At 38.4% G+C, this 15,698-nt stretch overlaps 2 protein-coding genes, 1 long non-coding RNA gene and 1 pseudogene across 3 annotated transcripts; 1 reads left to right on the forward strand and 3 right to left on the reverse strand.

The window, feature by feature from the left end:
* The first annotated feature begins 2,747 nt into the window (after nucleotides 1–2,747).
* LOC126611753 (uncharacterized) lies at nucleotides 2,748–4,039 on the forward strand (annotated as a pseudogene).
* Nucleotides 4,040–7,543: 3,504 nt separating this feature from the next.
* On the reverse strand, nucleotides 7,544–9,295 carry LOC126612312 (scopoletin glucosyltransferase-like). Its single transcript, XM_050280703.1, has one exon. The coding sequence runs from the start codon at nucleotides 9,137–9,139 to the stop codon at nucleotides 7,694–7,696; it is 1,446 nt and encodes a 481-aa protein (XP_050136660.1). The 5' UTR covers nucleotides 9,140–9,295; the 3' UTR covers nucleotides 7,544–7,693.
* A 1,496-nt stretch (nucleotides 9,296–10,791) lies between these two features.
* On the reverse strand, nucleotides 10,792–12,600 carry LOC126612319 (uncharacterized). The gene is made up of 3 exons (XM_050280711.1): nucleotides 11,972–12,600; nucleotides 11,721–11,888; nucleotides 10,792–11,569 (listed from the first exon to the last, which is right to left on the reverse strand). The coding sequence occupies exons 1-3, from the start codon at nucleotides 12,562–12,564 to the stop codon at nucleotides 11,404–11,406; spliced, it is 927 nt and encodes a 308-aa protein (XP_050136668.1). The 5' UTR covers nucleotides 12,565–12,600; the 3' UTR covers nucleotides 10,792–11,403.
* Nucleotides 12,601–13,737: 1,137 nt separating this feature from the next.
* On the reverse strand, nucleotides 13,738–14,938 carry LOC126612336 (uncharacterized). The gene is made up of 2 exons (XR_007619000.1): nucleotides 14,260–14,938; nucleotides 13,738–14,180 (listed from the first exon to the last, which is right to left on the reverse strand). It is a non-coding gene; the product is annotated as an uncharacterized LOC126612336 (long non-coding RNA).
* Between the last annotated feature and the right edge of the window lie 760 nt (nucleotides 14,939–15,698).

The following is a 15,698-nucleotide window of genomic DNA, read 5'->3' on the forward strand; positions in this document are numbered from 1 at the left end:
CACCTTCGTCACCTTCATCATATTCATCACATTCATTATCAGCATTGAAATGACCATCTTTGGCCTCATCTCCACTTCCTTGTCCTTCCTCAATTGCTTTAGCCTCATGTTCATCATCACCATTGTAGGCTATGTCATTCAAAAGACATAGCCATTTTTCTAAGTGATCAGCACCCCTTTTTGCTATACCCTTCTTCAGTTTTGATCCACTTCCCTTTGTAATCGAAATTGCCACCCTCGATTCCTTAATATCTTCTATAGTGACACATTTTTTTAATATGCCACTCTCATCTAGATCAAAAGTTTATGTTTCATGGTAGCTTGCTTCGGACTTAGATATTCTAGGTACATTTCTATTTCCCCTAGTCCCAGGAACATACTCGCACATTTTACCCACATCTTTGTCCCATTCAATAAGCCTTAATCCCTCCTTATAAGACATCCCAGGAATCCTATAGTGATACAAGATAAACCTGTCATATCCTAATTCCTTAACCATTTCATCAATCTCAAAAAAAGACATGAAGTCTTTGTCTAGGTAATCAAACCAAGCCCCAAACCCTCCCATATATGTTTTTTCGGACCACTTCCCATTGTGGTTAATTTTAAGGGTAAATAATTCAAGCATGCCTGCAAAGTCAAGGAAAAAGGTTTTAAAACCCAAAAAGTTAACCCCAAACACTAACTTGTAGGACCATGAGGACAAAAGGTGAAAACAAAACTATGGGGACCATGAATACAAGGTTTTTTAAAGGTTACAATTGAGACCATGAATGAAGACAAAACCATATGCACATTGAAAACAATTAACAATGCAGGAAACCCACTACAAAACACAATTCCAGAAACCATAGAAAAAAAATGGGAGTGGAACTCACAAATCCCGAAATTGAAAGATTGAAAAAATCGGAAAACCTAAACCCATATTATCTACACTTCGAAAAAGATAGATTACTTACAATAAACTGGTGTTTCAGCTACTTCAATCCTCCTTTTTTGCCACCTCATCGCCATCAATGGCTTTATGACAACCTTGCCCAGAAACGGTGCCCCTTCTTTGATGTGCAAAGGTGTGTGCAATGTACGCCGGCATGTGATCGACAATGAGTTGGGTCGACGGTGAGGTTGAGCGACAACGAGTTGGTAGGGTTTCGGACGAAGATGAGGGATCGAGATTTCTAGGCGTGTGAGCTTCGAGTGAAAAGTGGTTTTCACTTTTAACTGTTCCCATTCTAAATTTTTAATTTTTAATTTCCACGTGGACCTTTAATGACATGTAGCGCCCTGTCATTGTCCACATAGGTGCCACATCATCAGTTAACGAGAGATTTAATAGCCAGACTAACGAATGTATGAGATTATCCTAGAATTAACACTTTAGGTATAACTTTGGGACGAAAAAATATTCATGTACTAAATATTGAAAACCACGAAACTTGACGGTAGTAAACTGAGATTTACCCAAAAAGAAAGTTTCTTACCTAAATGTAATAGTTGCCAAAACCAATAAAATATGGGTAAAAGACTGTTTACTACCCTCAAGTTTCGTGGTTTTCAACATTTAGTACATAAAGTTTTTTTTGTCTCAAAGTCATACCTAAAGTGTAAATTTTGAGATAGTCTCATAATCCGTTGGTCAAACTATTAAGTCTCCAGTTAACTGTAACGTGGCGCCCATGTGGCCAATGATTGGGCGCCATGTGTGTCCACATGTTTTTCTTTTAAGAAAGGGGTTTTAGTGAAAAAAAAAAGAAATTCAAAAATCAAACATAAAAAATCGCAACCCCTCATCTTACCCAGAAAAGTGAAAAAGTGAAAAGTGAAACCACTTTTCACTCCCTCAGAAAATCGCGACCCCCCATCTCCGTCTGAAACCCTACCCACGGGCCGTCACTCGACCTTGCCATCGCTCCACCTCGCCGTCTACTCCACCTCGCACGCCGTCACTACACCTCAAAATTCAAAAATCGCAACCCCCCATCTCACCCAGAAAAAGTGAAAAGTGAAACCACTTTTCACTCCTAGAAAATTGCGACCCCCCATCTCAGTCCGAAACCCTACCCACGGGCCGTCACTCGACCTCGCACGCCGTCGTACGTTGCGCACACGTTTCTGGGAAAGATTGTCAAGAAGCCATCGTTGCTGATGGGGTGGGATAAAAGGAAGATTGAAGTGGGTGAAACACCACTTTATCGTAAGTAACCTACCTCTTTCGATTTTTCAATTTTGAATTTTAGGGATTAGGGATCTGTGAGTTCCATTGGTTTTGTTTTCAATCGTGGTCCCCGTGGTTTTGCTTTCAATTTTTCAATTGTTTGTCTTCAATCGTGGTCCCCATTGGTTTTGTTTTCACCTTTTTTTCTAAGGTTTCAGGAAAAAAAGTGGACCTGTATTCATGGTCCCCATGGTTTTGTTTTCACTTTTTTTCCTCATGGTCCTACTAGTGTTTTCACCTTTTTCCTCATGTGCCTCCAAGATTTTATGTTGTTTTCACCTTTCTCCTTGACTTTGCAGGCATGCCCGAATTATTTAGCCTTAAAATTAACCACGGTAGGAAGTGGTCTGAAAGTGCATATACGGGAAGGTTTGAGGGTTGGTTTGATTATTTAGACAAGGACTTCATGTCTTTTTTCGAGATTGATGAAATGGTTAAGGAGTTAGGATATTATGGGTTTATGTTGTATCACTATAGGATTCTTGGGATGTCTTATTGTGAAGGATTAAGGCTTATTGAACGGGACCAAGATATGGGTGAAATGTGCAAGTATGTTCCAGGGGTTAGGGAAATAGAAATGTACCTAGAACATCTAAGTCTGAAAGAAGCTACCTTGAAACATAAGCTTTTGATGAATCCATATGAGAGTGCCATATTAAAAAAAAGTGTCATTATAGAAGATATTGAGGAATCGAGGGTGGCAATTTCGATTACAAAGGGAAGTGGATCAAAACTGAAGAAAGGTAAAGCAAAAGAGGGTGCGGATGACATAGAAAAACGGCTATGTCTTTTGAATGACATAGCCTACAATGGTGATGATGAACATGAGGCTGAAGCAACTGAGGAAGGACAAGGAAGTGGAGATAAGGCTGAAGATGGTCCTCTTAATGCTGATGATGAAGGTGATGAAACTGAAGAAGGTCACGAAGCTGAAGAAGTTAATGAAGGGATCGAAGTAGAAGCTAATGAAGGTAAAAATTTTGAAACATTTATTTTTACAATTTTAATTTCAGTATTCAATTATTTTTGCAAAGTTTAGTTTTTAACAAATATGCATTTATTATGGCAGTAAATGCAGAGGATGACACTACAGATAGTGAGTTTGTGGATAGTGACTACAGTTTGGAAGATGATGATCGTCGTGCAGTAGAGGATATGACTGTAGAAAGTGTCGTTAGAGATGTTGAAAGGGGTGAAGAGGTTACTGAAATGGGTGAAGGGGTTGGGAACCAACATCCAGAAGACGTTATTGATGCAAGGAATGTAGAAGACATTCCCTTTGATGATGAGAGACAAGACTCAGATGGCCTGCACAGTGTTGACGATTCAGGTTCAGAATGTGATGAGAATGTCATCTACCCTGAGTTTAATGAAGAAGCCGACAAGGATGATCCAAAGTTTGAAAAGGGATGAAAGTTCAGAGATGCTGCACAGTTGAGAGAGGCAGTGTGGTCTCACTCTATTAAGCATGGTGCACCTTTTATTAAGCTAAAAATGAATGAGAATTGGAAGATTAGTGCAAGGTGTGAGAAAAATTGTCCATGGAGATTGTATGCTTCTAGGATGTACAATGAAGATTCAATCCAAGTGAAAACCTATGTTGGGAAACATGAATGTCCGAGGATTTGGAAGGAAAGTCCTAACTGCAAAGTGGCATGGCTTGTGAAGAGGTATGTGGACAAGTTCAGACTCAACCCAAGCATGCCCATCACTACATTTGTGGAAACAGTGAAAGAGGAAAGAATGGTTAAGATCCTCATCAAGACAGCCTACAGAGTGAGATCATAGTGTTTGAAAATCCTTGAGGGGAGTAACTTGGACTAGTACACAAAGTTGTGGGAGTACTATGATGAGTTTAAGAGGATAAACCCGGGTAGTACAATTCAGATGAAGGTGCTGCCCTATGATGATGCTCATGTGATATTTCAGAGGATTTATATTTGTTTGGGGGCTTGCAAAAATGGATTTAAGAATGGATGTAGGCAGCTTATAGGGTTGGATGGTTGTCACTTGAAGGGAATGTTCAAGGACCAGTTACTGTCTGCAGTGGGAATGGATGCAAATAACCAAACTTGGGTTATTGCATATGCTATAGTAGAGCTCGAGAACAATGACAGTTAGGTTTGGTTTCTGGAACTGCTACATGCTGACTTGGGAATTGTGAACCAGCGTGCTTGGACTTTCATTTCTGACAAACAAAAGGGTTTAATACCAGCTTTTGAGAAGGTGCTGCCTAATTGTAATCATCGATTCTATGTTAAGCACTTATACACTAACTACAAGGCAGATGGGTTTAAAGGGAAATGACTAAATGATGCCTTGTGGAATGTTGCCAAGGCAATAACCATCGCTGATTTTAGGGAGAGTATGGCTAAGGCGAATAGGCTGAATGAAAAAAGCTTATAAATGGTTGGAGAAGAAACTAGCCTTGCATTGGAGTAGGTTACACTTTGAGACACACACTCAATGTGACATTTTGTTAAACAACCTCTGTGAGAGCTTCAATTCTTTTATCCTAAGGTCTAAGGACAAGCCTATTATTACCATGCTGGAAACTATAAGAGTTTTATTGATGAAGATGATATGGTTGAGAAGAGATGCAATGAGGAAGGATAAAAGACCTATCTGCCCAAAAATCCAGAAGAAGTTGGAGGAGTACAAACTGAAAAGCTCACACACTGTAGCTACATGGTCTGGAGGAGAAAAATTTGAAGTGGATGAAGGCAAAGGCAATGTATTTGTGGTGGATTTGAATGGGTGCACTTGCTCATGCAGAAGATGGGATTTGACAGGCTTTCCTTGCATACATGGTTGCTTGGCCATCTATTATGCAAGGAGACAACCTGAGGAATTTGTTTCCTCTTGGCACAAGAAGGATAAGTACTTTGAAGCTTACGAAAACTTGATTCAACCCGTCCAAGGCATGAAATTTTGGGAGCTATCTGAAAACAAATGCATTATTCCTCCAACTTTTAAAAGGCAATCGGGGAGACCAAAAAAGAGGAGACATAGGGAGGGTGATGAAAATGAATTCAAGTTAAGCAAGAGAGGGCAAAAAAGTGTGAAATGTAGTGTTTGCAAGGCCTCGGGACACAACAATGCCAGATGCCCTACCACTCATCCTCCTCCAGCTGCTAGAAAAGGAAGAAAAAGCAAGAAAAATGAGGTATAATTTTGATATTTTTTGTTGATTTTTCATTTCTTAAGTGAATTTGTTATTTGGGTTCATTACTTAGGCCTCAACATCTAAGGCATCACAACCCTCTCAGTCATCTCAGCCATGCACTCAAGAAGCTCCACAACCTTCATCTCAGCCAACTCAAGCCTCTCAAACCACTTCAAAGTCTACTGCAAGAGGTCAGAAAAGGAGGAGGAATGTTCCATGATGCTGCTTTAATGCTTTAGGTTGTTTAAGGGTTCATTTTGTTATAGTTGAATATGCCCTTAGTTTTGTTTTTAAACAACTTTTCGATAGATATTTAGTGTTTTGGACAGAGTTCAATTAGTTGTTAAAGTAGACCCATTAGTGTTTTGTACAGTTTTTTGGACAAATCTTTAGTGTTTTTGGAAGAACACCTTGACCCATTAGTGTGAATTGGATGGTGTATATTGAACTTTGTTGTGAATTGAAAGCTGTTGAGAATTCAACTTTGTTGGTAGTTTAAATGATGAATTTGCATATTTAGAATTCAAAGTTTGTTTGGAATTGAATTTGCAGATTTGGAATAGAAAGTTGTGGCATTTTTCCTAGGAAGCTTGATTTTTTTTTTCAAAAAATTTTGGCGGGAAAAAAGTGTAAGGTGCATGGTTGTGGGAAAAAAAATTTTGACGGGAATTTCTTTTTTTTCACTGAAACCCCTCTCTTTAAAAAAAAACACGTGGACACACGTGGCGACCTACGTGGCGCCCAGTCATTGGCCACATGGGCGCCACATCACAGTTAACTAGAGACTTAACAGTTTGACTAACGGATGTATGAGACTGTCCCAAAATTTACACTTTAGGTATGACTCTGAGACGAAAAAAACTTGATGTACTAAATGTTGAAAACCACGAAACTTGAGGGTAGTAAACAGTTTTTTACCCATAAAATATTTATGCAAATATGTTATCCAATGTCCTTCATTATTAGATATTTCGAGGTAATACTAGGTAGACCAAATTTATAAATCAAATAATGAGTCATCAATAGAAAATAAGCACGTTTATCAAAACTTAAGTAATAATCTTGAGCATCAAAAGTTTTTTTGGAACTCAAAATCAATTTCACTAAAAGCACTTTTAATCATTTTAAAAACACATCAAACGAGTCTTCAATTTAAGTAAGTTTGGATACATCTAACGTAAATTTAGACGACGGATCTTAACCTAAATTGAACTCAAGAGAAATATATTCTTGATCATCTTGCCAAAACCAAAATGGAGGGAGAAGAGAATAATTTTTTTTTTTTTTTACTCTTGACTTATTTTATTTTCAATAATCGATGGATATGAATCTCATAAATCGTGTTGAGGGAACAAAGAGTTGAGAATTGGATTAAATAACTCTCCCAATCACACTCTAGTATCTAATTGAATCCATATGAATTAGTAAACACATGAATCAAAAATCGAAATAATTTCAATAGATATGTGCATAGTTAGTAAATTCGAAGAAACGACAACAATCAGCAAAGGGTCTGGTGATTAGAAAAAAAAAAAAACTCAAGAGTAAGGGGAAAACAGGACAAATCACAAGAAGTGATTGGTGCGTGAAAAAAAAAATTGAAGATGTGAAAATTGTGACCCAACAACGCTCTACATATGAGAAATGATGCAACCCAACATCATTTTTCCATATACGAAAATTAAAGAAAAAAATTGTAGAAATGAAGGAAGAAGATAAAGCAAACAAAGTGGCTGGCAGGTAGTGAGAGGAAGAGACAGTCAGCCATTCAAAGAAGTCCATGGATTTGAAATCCTAAGGAGTGAGGTAAGATTGTATTTGGTCTTGGTTATATATACTTTTTGCTCTCAAATCTCACAAAATTCATAATTTAATGAAATCCTACAAAATCTTTAGTTTTTTAAACACACCTAAATTTGGATGGATTAAAAATGATTATTAAAATCTCGATTGACTATACTTAGATTTTCATAGATTCTAAAAATCCTTCAAAATCCTCTCTAATCCGAGTTTGACTACACTTTCTTATATAGTTTAAAAGAATGAATTATTTTGTATAATTCATGTGGCACCACATTATTAGGTTTTTAATCCCATATATATGCCAGATCAGCAAACAACAAAGTTATCACAGAAACATAACAGAAGGATCACATTGGTGGTGGAAAGTCAAACATAGGGACTACATCTATTGATTTTTATTGCTATGGACCAAACTAAGAACTTATACCAGTTTGAGAGACCAATTTGGCTAAAAATGCATCTAAAATATTCAGCAAGTAAAGCCTCATCCAAATGTGTGCTCCAACATTTTAACCACGGGATTTCAACTCTTCAATTAGGGCATTCAAATCAGAATCTGATGATCCTCCTTTCTCAATAGCCCTCTTTGCCTGATCTGCAAGTTCCCAAGCTCTACTTCTCATTTCCTCTGCTTCCCCACCCACCATAATCCTCCTTACAGCTTTATCAACAGCTTTCTTCTTAACGAAATCCCCAACAAGACTAACCCATTTCTGAGCACCCACTCCAACACCTATTTTCAGCACTTGGGTCACCAGCTTCTCGTTGTAAAACTGCTCCGCCGACACCGGCCACGTCACCATCGGCAACCCAGCCGCAATGCCTTCCAACGTCGAGTTCCACCCACAGTGAGTTACAAACCCGCCAACAGCCCTATGATTAAGAATCAGAAGCTGCGGGGCCCACCCTCTTATTATTAGTCCTTTCCCTTCCATTTTATGCTCAAACCCTTCTGGCAGCCAATCCTCTTTCTCCATGTCATCATCTTTTCCTCTCCTCACTACCCAAATGAAGTCCTGCCCAGAAGCCTGAAGCCCCATTGCAATCTTCTTAAGCTGAGAGGCATTGAATTTAGCCATGCTTCCAAAACACACATAAACCACCGAATTGGGTTCTTTTGAACCAAGCCACTTCAAGCAATCGTGCTCGTTGATGGAAGATGCTTTTCCTCTAAATGCTTTTTCTTCATTGCTTCTATTGCACAGAGAAACAGGGCCTATATGCCAAGCCTTCCTCCCCAAAACGTTTCTGTAATAATCTGCATAAACCGGTTCGAGCTCATAGAAACTGTTCACAACAATTCCATAGCTCGTCTGCTCAGATTCCTTGGCCCGTTTGAGCATCCGGGTCACGTCGTTTTCAATATTTTCCTTGTCAAAAGCAGGCACTTGGGCTCTTGTCATCGTAATCTCACCAGGAAAATTCGGAATCACAAAAGGTTCCAAATCGGACGAACTGTTCTTGAAAGGCTCATACTTGCTCATATTATATGAGGCAGCCAAGGCGAAGAAACTAGTGCCATGAAAAACCAACCTCGGAATATCAAACTTTGCAGCTGCATCAGTTGCCCATGGAAAACATATGTCAGCCAAAAGGAAACTAGGGTTTTGGTCGAGCAGAAGCTGCTCAAGCGGTTCTTGGAGCAAGCTTGTTCCTTTGAGGAAATTGGTGGATAATTCTGGTGAAGCGAGTGAGTCGAGAATCTCACAACCATCTGGTAGACCGGCTTCTGAAGGGAACTTGATGGTTTTGATTTCGACTTTGACGCTGCCGGAATTGGTTTTGCTTGATTGAGTGGCTTTGTAGAATGTTGAAGCGTTGAGAGGAGTTGTGACTATGGTTGTCTTCACTCCTTGCGCTGCGAATAGCTTGGCCATATCTGAGATCGGTATCATGTGGCCGTGACTCATGAAAGGGAACAAGAAGACGTGGAACTCACGGTTTTGGCTACCCATGATTGGGATTTAGAAATGAAGATGGAGGAAGTAAAGTATTAGGGTGATGGTTTGCGTTTGTGATGCATGAATTGAGGGTCATATATAGAAGTCGACTAAGTAAACAAACTATGGAAGGCTTATCAACAATGTATGGTTATACACATATTACCTTCTAATACCATCTCTTTCATGGAGATGATGTTGAATATTTCAAGAATATATTCATATATTTGTTGGCTGAAAAGTTGGGTATTTGCCCAACCGTTGCTTCTCTTCGAGTTCGAGTGAAGCATTGCAACATATGACATACTATATTATATATATATATATATATATATATATATATCGGTGCTGCATTGTGCAGCATGTGTGTACGAAAATGATGGTAGCAAAAGGTTGGATTTAAGTCAACCTTGTATCTTTTGGTTGAACTACAACTTTGGTTAAAAGACAAGATGCTTACTCAAATTATATGAGTAAAATTAAAAGATGTAATAAGTCAAAATTATTTTCTGAAAATTTCTAAATAGAAAACATGTCTTTTGGGTCAACACTAATAAGAAAGGTTGTATATCTTCAACTAAAATGAAAGGACTCGATGAACGAGTGCTTTAATGCCTATAAATACCTATTGTGGCATAATGTTTCACACACGATTTTCAGAAATTTATTTGTACATTCCTTGCTCTCTACTCTTTCCATCATATTCATACAATTTCTTTCTAGTTATTTCTAAGGGAATATAATTCGGTTTTGCTAATTAAATATTTCATACTTTGTTGTATCCTAGAACTGATTTGCCAAGAACCCTTTAGCAAACTCATTTGAGTGGGGGTAAATAACACTTTAAGGAAACGATTTAAGTCGTACCTCAAAGTCATCATTCCGATTATTCTCTAAATTTCTACATTTACTCAAACAGATGAAACCCGCATGTGTTGTTGGGCTCCATCTCTATTAGAGAGATGTTACAATTGATTACAATTGATGGTACACTTAGATGGTAAGTGTAGCATTACTCGGTTACAAATCATCATCTATTGACCGGATATTGTCACGTCATTCTAACTAATTGATGCAGTCAGTAAACATGGAGACTATGAATTATGCCCTCACTCAATTATATAAATTATTTCACTTGAGTTACTGTTCTGAATCTCTTGTTATATCGTTTGGTCGGAAAAGAGTCGTGTTCCCAAAACAAGAAGCACAGGCCACATGTCCACAATAATTCTAGCGTTCAGAACCATAGTGTTTTACTTGCAAGCCTGAGTCTTTCACCTCATTTGGCACCATATTTTCGCCATTGACGATTCCATCACCGAAACTCCCGATAAGAGATCGACCCAAGTCGGTCGAGCTCAAGGCAATCTAGTGGCCTCGTCCTTGTCAGGCTCCAATGTGCATGTGTCAGTGTCACTTGCATTCACCAATGGGCAGTACGATGGCAGCAGCCTTGAGCTACAAGGCACCAGCCGCCAGTTTGAGAGGGTTAAAGAGGTCTCAGTGGTTTCAGGCACTGCATAATTCAGATATGCAAGGGGTTATGCTACCCTTGAGACAGTTTTTTATGATAATAAGACCTCCTACTCAGTCGTCCGGTGCACTATTAGGTTGCTTTTCAATAGTACTTAATAATTTTTATTTTTATTTTTTTATAAAAAGGGGACTTAATAGTTAACCTCTGTTTTTTTTTTTTCGGTTCATTTCTAAGAAATAATATGGACCTTTATGTTTTAACTTTCAGCCGAAGGAGAACTCAAATTATTCTTCTAGATTGAAATTCTCAATAGCCCTCTTTGCCTGCTCTGCAAGTTCCCAAGCTCTACTTCTCATTTCCTCTGCTTCCAAACCCACCATAATCTTCCTTACAGCTTTATCAACAGAGAAGGATTCTCTACCCTCCTATTCTCATCCCCTTCCGTGCCCTCCTCTCACACATTGTTTTTTATCTTATTATCTCTATAAAAAAAATTCAAAATAAGATGTTAACGTGGCTTAACCATGACCGTTCAAATAGGAGGGCATGAAAGGGTAGAGAGATTAGGAGGGTAGAGAATCCTCCTCCCTTATCAACAGCTTTCTCCTTTCTCAATAGGTACTCTTTCTGAATTGGAATCCTTGATTTTTTATAGTAGTTGCTTCAATGTGGTTGAATTGAAGGCAAAACCTTAGCAGATAGTCATTTCCGTACTCATAATTCATACCTTACTTGAACCATGAACGTGCGATCAGAGCGTGACTAACAGCCTTGTGATGCTTGGAGTGGTCACATGGTTGTCCTACAGACCCCACCTTCCCAACTCTGTTTTTTTTGTGTGTAAAAATTCATATTCTTCATCAATTCTTTCTGCACTTGCTGCCTTTTGGTTAAAATACACATACCGTCCGATCACAGTCATTCTGATCGCCGTGTAGAAAAAAACTTCCAGTATATTTCTTTGATTTCTACATAAGATTATAAAGAATAAAATACAAAATTGTGAACAAATGGAACATATAAAACTAGAATTACATGATGCACAACAAACATTGCATTATAAAAACACATAAATAAATTACGTCTCAATCTTTAGAGGGCGGATGTAATCCGTCTTACTTGGGAGGGATTGAAAGAGTGCTTTCGAGCATAAACGAGAGATCATGCATCTCTGACATTATTCTCTCCACATCGTCAGATTTTGACCCTGCTCTTACGCTGGAAACATCTCCGCCCTCCACCACATCTTCAGATTTTTTGCCATCGTTAGTGCTTGCATCAGCCAACCTAAACACGCAACAGAAGAAGGAGTTAACATAGGTTCTTTAAAGAACGAGCACAAGCAGTTTCCATGAAGCTTCACGTATTACATTATTGAAAACGGAAAATTAGCATTCCACGGTGATTCGAAACAGGATTCTGCAGCTATAATAGCACCGATAAATGTTGGCTTATATAAGCACCTGTCTAATACAGAAGGCTCTAGGTGCACTCTATCCACTACAGTTGAACTGTTGGAACTGTTCAATGCTCCTGGTGAGAAATCTGGTTGCAAAAAGCTACCAAAATCCAAGTCACTGGAGCTGCTAGTGCCGAACAAATTTGTTTCTGAAGTATGGTCAACAGATGTCGTCTGATTAATACTTTGTTTTACAGAATTATCTGCAAGATTTGATGCATTCTTCGAGCTAGCAAAATCATTCCAAGCATCAAATGAATCACCATCCGCGTCAGTAGTCTTATTATCAAGAGCCTTGTTGCTAGTGGTCTGCAATTGGTTGTCTTGAACCCAATCCACACCACTTTTGTTTAACAGAACTATCCACAATATTTGGTGCATTACTCGAGCTTGCGAAATCATTCCAAGCATCAAACGAATCATCATTCTCCAAAGTAGTCTTACTATCAAGATCCTTGTTGCTAATGATCTGCAATTGGTTGTCTTGAACCCAATCGACGCCATCAGGAAAAGAGTTATTCACATTTTCAGCTATTCCACCCCTCACCTCAGCAAGGATTTCCAACCGTTCAGGCCCTCAAGAAACCCAGAGTTGGAAACGCCCAACAGATCATCTTGAAACCAGTTGGAGGACATGGATGCAGACCCAGTCACACTATGGTTTGATTTTTCATTCATTGAGTCCACTACAGATCCAAATACTGTGCCTATGTAGGCAGAAAGATCCACCGTGGAACCCACAAAGGGGTCAAGGGATTTTGATTCTTGGGGAAAGCTTTCAGAAGCTTGAGGGAGGTTTTCAGAAGCTCGAGGAAGGATTTCAGAAGCTTGAGGAAGGTTTCCAGAGGCCGGAGGAAGGGTTTCAGAAGCTTGAGGAAGGTTTCCAGAAGCTTGTGATTCAGAAGCAGCAAACTGAAAACTTGCCGCCCAACCAGAATCACCACTCTCTCCTTCAGTAGTCTGCACAACTGTCTCAAAAGGCTTTACATTCTCAAACAACCTAAGAGTTTCATGACCTTGGAAACGCTCTTTACCGACAATCTGTGTGCTAGACCTGAACAACTCTTCGGAATTACTCAAAGCACCACCTTTCTTTCCTTCTAAGAAAAAGTTGTCGAGATTGACTCCAGCCAAATCTGGTAATTTGAGCAGATTAGGGATCTCATTTGGGAGATCAGTCTCAATTTTCTCTGGCTTAGAGGTCCATTTTATTTCAAGATTTAAGAGATCAGCCAGACTTAACTCATCCTTCCGCCCAGTCTGTGTTCTGTTTAATTCATTTGCTCCAACAGGTAAATCCACTATCTCCTGCAAACCAAATTCTAAAACTTTACCAAGTATTCAAGAAGCCCCACAAAATTAATTTCAAAGTCTCTACATTGATGAGGGGACAATAAACCTCATTTCTAGCAAACAAACAATAGGCAGACAAAACTATAATTTCCCCCTTAGATGATATGGTTGCTGAATAAATGGACTACAAATCAGTAGCACCTACGAATTTCGAGTGTGATCTGCCTAATATCGAGTACTAAGTAGATGTTGATACACATCATATACTATGTACTATTTCAAAATCACCTTCAACCATTTTAATTTTCCATGCACTATAGATTAACATAAATAGCTTCGAATCAGATAAAGAATTTTCGACATCATTACGCTGTTGGGCGGCTAGAATAAGCTGGTAAAACAAATTTAGCAAACTAAAACAATCAAAGCTTCAATCTTTTTCATCATCCACAAGCAAGAAAGCATATAATTTGTTAAAGTGGTGATTTTTCTTGAATAAACGCATTGAGAATTCAAATTCCGTTTCTTTCAAGTTTTCCCATCAACCAAACACAACAAAAGGAATCCCCATTTTATTTCCCCATCTTAATCTCAATTTTCTCATCAACCAAACAAAAGATAGAAAATCAAGTCGCATACCGATCCACTTAAGCTCAGGTACTGGAGCAGCCAACGGTACCCAAAAGTATCCCGGAAATTGATGGGGTCGGGAGGGAGGTCCTTGCAGTGTTCTCTGCCGCAGAAGACGCAGGTCAGCGTCTGAACGCCCCTCAGCAGCCGCTCTTTGCAATGCCTGCACCTCAGGTACGGCGGGGATGGATCCAACTCTAAATTAAGACGGAAATATTTGAACCCAAAACACATTGAATTGAAAAAAAAAACCTAACTATTAAATACCTCCACTACCTGTTGAGAACTTTTAATCATACATCACGATGTCCACAACCATCTGGTGGGGGGAGTGAGTCGAGATTCTCACAACCATCTGGCAGACCGGCTTCTACAGAAGGGAACTTGATGGTTTTGATTTCGACTTTGACGCTGCCGGAATTGGTTTTGCTTGACTGAGTGGCTTTGGAGAATGTTGAAGCGTTGAGAGGAGTTGTGACTATGGTTGTCCTCGCTCCTTGCGCTGCGAATAGCTTGGCCATATCTGAGATCGGTATAATGTGGCCGCGACCCATGTAAGGGAACAAGAAGACGTGGAACTCTAGGTTTTGGCTACCCATGATTGGGATTTAGAAATGAAGATGGAGGAAGTAAAGTATTAGGGTAATGGATTGCGTTTGTGATGCATGAATTGAAGGTCATATATAGAAGTCGACTAATTAAGTAAACAAACTATGGAAGGTTTATAAACAATGTATGGTTATAAATTAACATCTTACCATCTAATTTTACCATATCTTTAATAAAGCTGAAAGTCACGTGTGTTGTTGAGGCCCATCCCTATTTGAGAGATGTTACAATGCATGGTACAATAAAATGATAAGTGTAGCATTACTCGATTACAAATCATCATCTATTGACCAGATATTGTCACGTCATTCTAAATTTTTTTTTTTTTTAAAAAGTACATTTTACATGTAATTAACATAGTGGTACATTTATAATTAAAGAAAAATGGGTACATTATAAATAAATTATGAGTATAATTGGTACAAATTAAATAGGGTTGCCAATTAAAAATCGTACTAACTAAATGTAGAAATATATGATACAAAGTTTAAATGTAATGTTTCTAACACTAAAGGAATATATTTTAGAAATAAAATTTAATTATGTTGATATGTAAATAATTTATAACTGAAATAATGACATTCATTAAAAGCTAGAGACATTAATAAAAAAAATTAAAAAGAAATAAGGTTTTAATCAATGCAATAAAAGAAAGATGAATGAGAACCTAATTTCTCCTTAAAAAAACTCTGAAAAATCTCAAAAGGGTAAGTGGAAAAAAGGGCAAATAACAAGAAGTGATTGCTGCGTGAAAAAAAAAATTGAAGATGTGAAAAATTGTGACCCAACAACACTACTACAAATCCATAAATGATGCGACCCATCTAAGAAAATCGAAGAAAAAATTGTAAAGATGAAGGAAGAAGATAAACCAAACAAAGTGGCTGGCAAACAGTGAGAGAAAGAGAGAGTTAGACATTCAAAGAGGTCCATGGATTTGAAATCGTGAAAAGAAAAAAAATTGAAGATGTGAAAAATTGTGACCCAACAACACTACTACATATCCATAAATGATGCGACCCATCTAAGAAAATCGAAGAAAAAATTGTAGAGATGAAGGAAGAAGATAAACCAAACAAAGTGGCTGGCAAACAGTGAGAGAAAGA

This window comes from Malus sylvestris, chromosome 17 (genome assembly GCF_916048215.2).
Source record: "Malus sylvestris chromosome 17, drMalSylv7.2, whole genome shotgun sequence".
Taxonomy (NCBI): domain Eukaryota; kingdom Viridiplantae; phylum Streptophyta; class Magnoliopsida; order Rosales; family Rosaceae; genus Malus; species Malus sylvestris.

Bases quoted from the DNA above. Each gene is read 5' to 3' on its own strand.
- LOC126612312 (XM_050280703.1), bottom strand. From the start codon at position 9,139: ATGGGTAGCCAAAACCGTGAGTTCCACGTCTTCTTGTTCCCTTTCATG.
- LOC126612319 (XM_050280711.1), bottom strand. From the start codon at position 12,564: ATGGCGTCGATTGGGTTCAAGACAACCAATTGCAGATCATTAGCAACA. The intron at 11,889-11,971 runs GTAATACGTGAA...TTGCGTGTTTAG, and splicing joins AATTTTCCGTTTTCAATAAT to GTTGGCTGATGCAAGCACTA. The intron at 11,570-11,720 runs GTAAGACGGATT...AATCTTATGTAG, and splicing joins ACTCTTTCAATCCCTCCCAA to AAATCAAAGAAATATACTGG.